Source organism: Nicotiana sylvestris, chromosome 6 (assembly GCF_000393655.2).
Source record: "Nicotiana sylvestris chromosome 6, ASM39365v2, whole genome shotgun sequence".
In the NCBI taxonomy this organism is placed as follows: Eukaryota; Viridiplantae; Streptophyta; class Magnoliopsida; order Solanales; family Solanaceae; genus Nicotiana; species Nicotiana sylvestris.
In genome coordinates, this window is record NC_091062.1 from 89,582,619 (window position 1) to 89,585,206 (window position 2,588).

General features: G+C 32.7%; 1 protein-coding gene across 1 annotated transcript; it reads left to right on the plus strand.

Moving 5' to 3' along the window:
- The first annotated feature begins 1,783 nt into the window (after nucleotides 1-1,783).
- LOC104212884 (uncharacterized) lies at nucleotides 1,784-2,263 on the plus strand. The gene has a single exon (XM_009762251.2). The coding sequence runs from the start codon at nucleotides 1,784-1,786 to the stop codon at nucleotides 2,261-2,263; it is 480 nt and encodes a 159-aa protein (XP_009760553.1).
- The last annotated feature ends 325 nt before the right edge of the window (nucleotides 2,264-2,588 follow it).

Consider the following 2,588-nt stretch of genomic DNA (forward strand, 5'->3'; position numbering starts at 1 on the left):
TTTCTTTGTAGGAATTTGCTAGCGCACACATATTTCATTTTGCTACCAGGGGCGGGCCGATGAATTTTGTGTCCTAAAGCCAAACTTTATGAGGGGCCTTAACTTTTTAGTTTTCTTAATTATTTATTTGAAGTATAGTTTTTTAGCTTTTCTTAGATACAAAGTTATTAATAATTTTCTTATAATCAATAACTCCTAATAAGTATTACTCAATTGACAATATGGCTAATCCATTTAACCTTTCTTGTGACATTGCTGTTCTTACGTAAGATTTTATCAATTTTAATTTTGAAAACTTCTTTCCGCTGAAGTAACGGTAACATGAGTTATGAACATTATTCAGGCATTTGGAAAAGAATTATATTATTTTTGATTAAGTGTATCAATTAAACTGTTATCTTCTAATTGTACTATTTTTTAAAAATATTTTTAATTCAAAAAATAAATCTAAACCATCAATATCGAATTGACTATTATGCTTTAAGGAGCATTCAAGATTAAGGTAATATTTTTTCAAACTTTCAACATCTAGTGATCTTAGTTTTTACTGACAAATAGAAAACCAAAGATATTTTCATATGCTTCGAATTGTTCAAATCTATTTTGAAGTGAAAAAATAGCCTTGTCTATTATGTATAAAAGTAATCAACTCTAAATGACTTTTCGAAAGATTTTGAGATTTCATTATCAACATTCGCATCAAATTATTACTTCCTATATATCACATGCTTTTTACGAAATTCGAGTTCGATATTCATTTCAAGTGCAATTTCCTTGGTAGAATCATAGCAGTTGTCAATCCTTCTTCTCTATATTTGTTAAAGAAAGAAATTAAATTTTTTCATTTTACAAGACTCTTTTTTAAACTTATATATAGTTTATTAGGTGTAACAAAAAATAAGACATATACAAATATAGAGTATAAAGCGGTTGGAGGTCTGCCCTTGTTTGCTACTTGATTTCTCCTTGTTGATTGTGTTGACTAAGATCTATGGACTAATGATCAGATTTTCTTGCTCACAACGAGGCGTCTTCAACATCATTGATTCATTTATCTACTGTTGTCCGTATTATAATTCTTTTGTATAACCTATCTCTATTTTCTTTTTCAAGTTATCGAATGACTAGTTTTTTTACGTGACTTCGAAGTTACAAATTCATGATTGACCTATTATTAAGTGTAACAGTTAAGTCCATCTTCAGTTACGCTGTAGATTACGAGGAAAGGGAAAACATATACAGCCGCATGAGCTGGTACTGTTATCTCCACTTAAAGCCATAAATTAAGAATTAATTCTAGCTTTTAATTTTTGGCTTATTTTTTGTCATTTTAACTTTAAAACAAGTGCTTAAAAATTATTTTTTTATTTTATCCAAATATTACAAAATGGCTTAAAATCACTTTTTAAAAAATATTTCGGTTCTGTCAGCATAGTTTTTCCATTTTTTTAGTTCTGCTAAATATTTGCATAAAATACAAATGCACTTTATGAATACTCCAATTGAGGTCAAATATATAGAAACCAAATGAAATAGGAGTAATAGCTAATTTAGTTATCATCCTCTCCAGCTACTCAAGAGTCATGGCCCTTTAAAATTTCCATTACATCATTTCCCACCAATAACTCCATCACTCAAAATTCCACTAGTAGTAAAGCTCTAGGAGTTTTTCTTTTTGAGTTGAATTTGCCAGTGTCACAAACAAAAAGCCATAAATCCAATCTTTCTCTGAATCCCGTGTCTTCAAATACATATATACTCGATCTATAAATGCATTATTGTTATGGCCTCTTCTGAATCTTCGTCCGCATATTCATATGCAGAGCCAAGCAACGAGAATTCGTTAAACAAGCGGCGGCGTTGTTTCTGCTTCCCATCTTTCAGTTCTACAAATCAATTAACAAGGCGTGTTAACTTGGACTGGTGGCATAAGATACGCAGCGGCGCGGTCAAGGAAGGCTCTGTATGGGCCAAAGGAATCAACGCTCTAAAGAAGCTTCGAGAATGGTCGGAGATCGTGGCCGGACCAAGATGGAAGACTTTCATCCGACGGTTCAATCGGAACAAAAGCGGGAGAAATGCGAAATTCCAATATGACCCTCTGAGTTACTCACTCAACTTCGATGAAGGGCCTGGGAATAACAAAGAGGAGGAAGAAGAGTATGTGCTGCGGAATTTCTCCACCAGATACGCTTCAGCTTCAATTTCGCCACCTGGTAAGGTATCCATGGATCTCGGCAAAGATGGGCCCAGTTTCGTTTGAGTGAGAAACTGGTAAAATTATGATATTGGTTGGTCTTTTTTTTTTTTTTTTGACGATGATTTTGATTGGTCTACTGGTTGAAAGTTCAGTGGTAGGACTAGAAAAACACAGCTCATCGTAAAAGATAAGTAGGTGCGTGCAAGTTTTCTACTTTTTTTGGCGTATAAATTATTGGGTATTTCGGCTGTCTTTTTCTTTGTTTAATTTCTTTTCTTTGGATTTTTCTTCTATACCTTTCTGGTTTCTTGTCTGTATATTTCTTTTGTCTTTATGGAGTATTGAACATAGGCTTTCACTCTTCTTTTATGGATATACTTCACTTTAT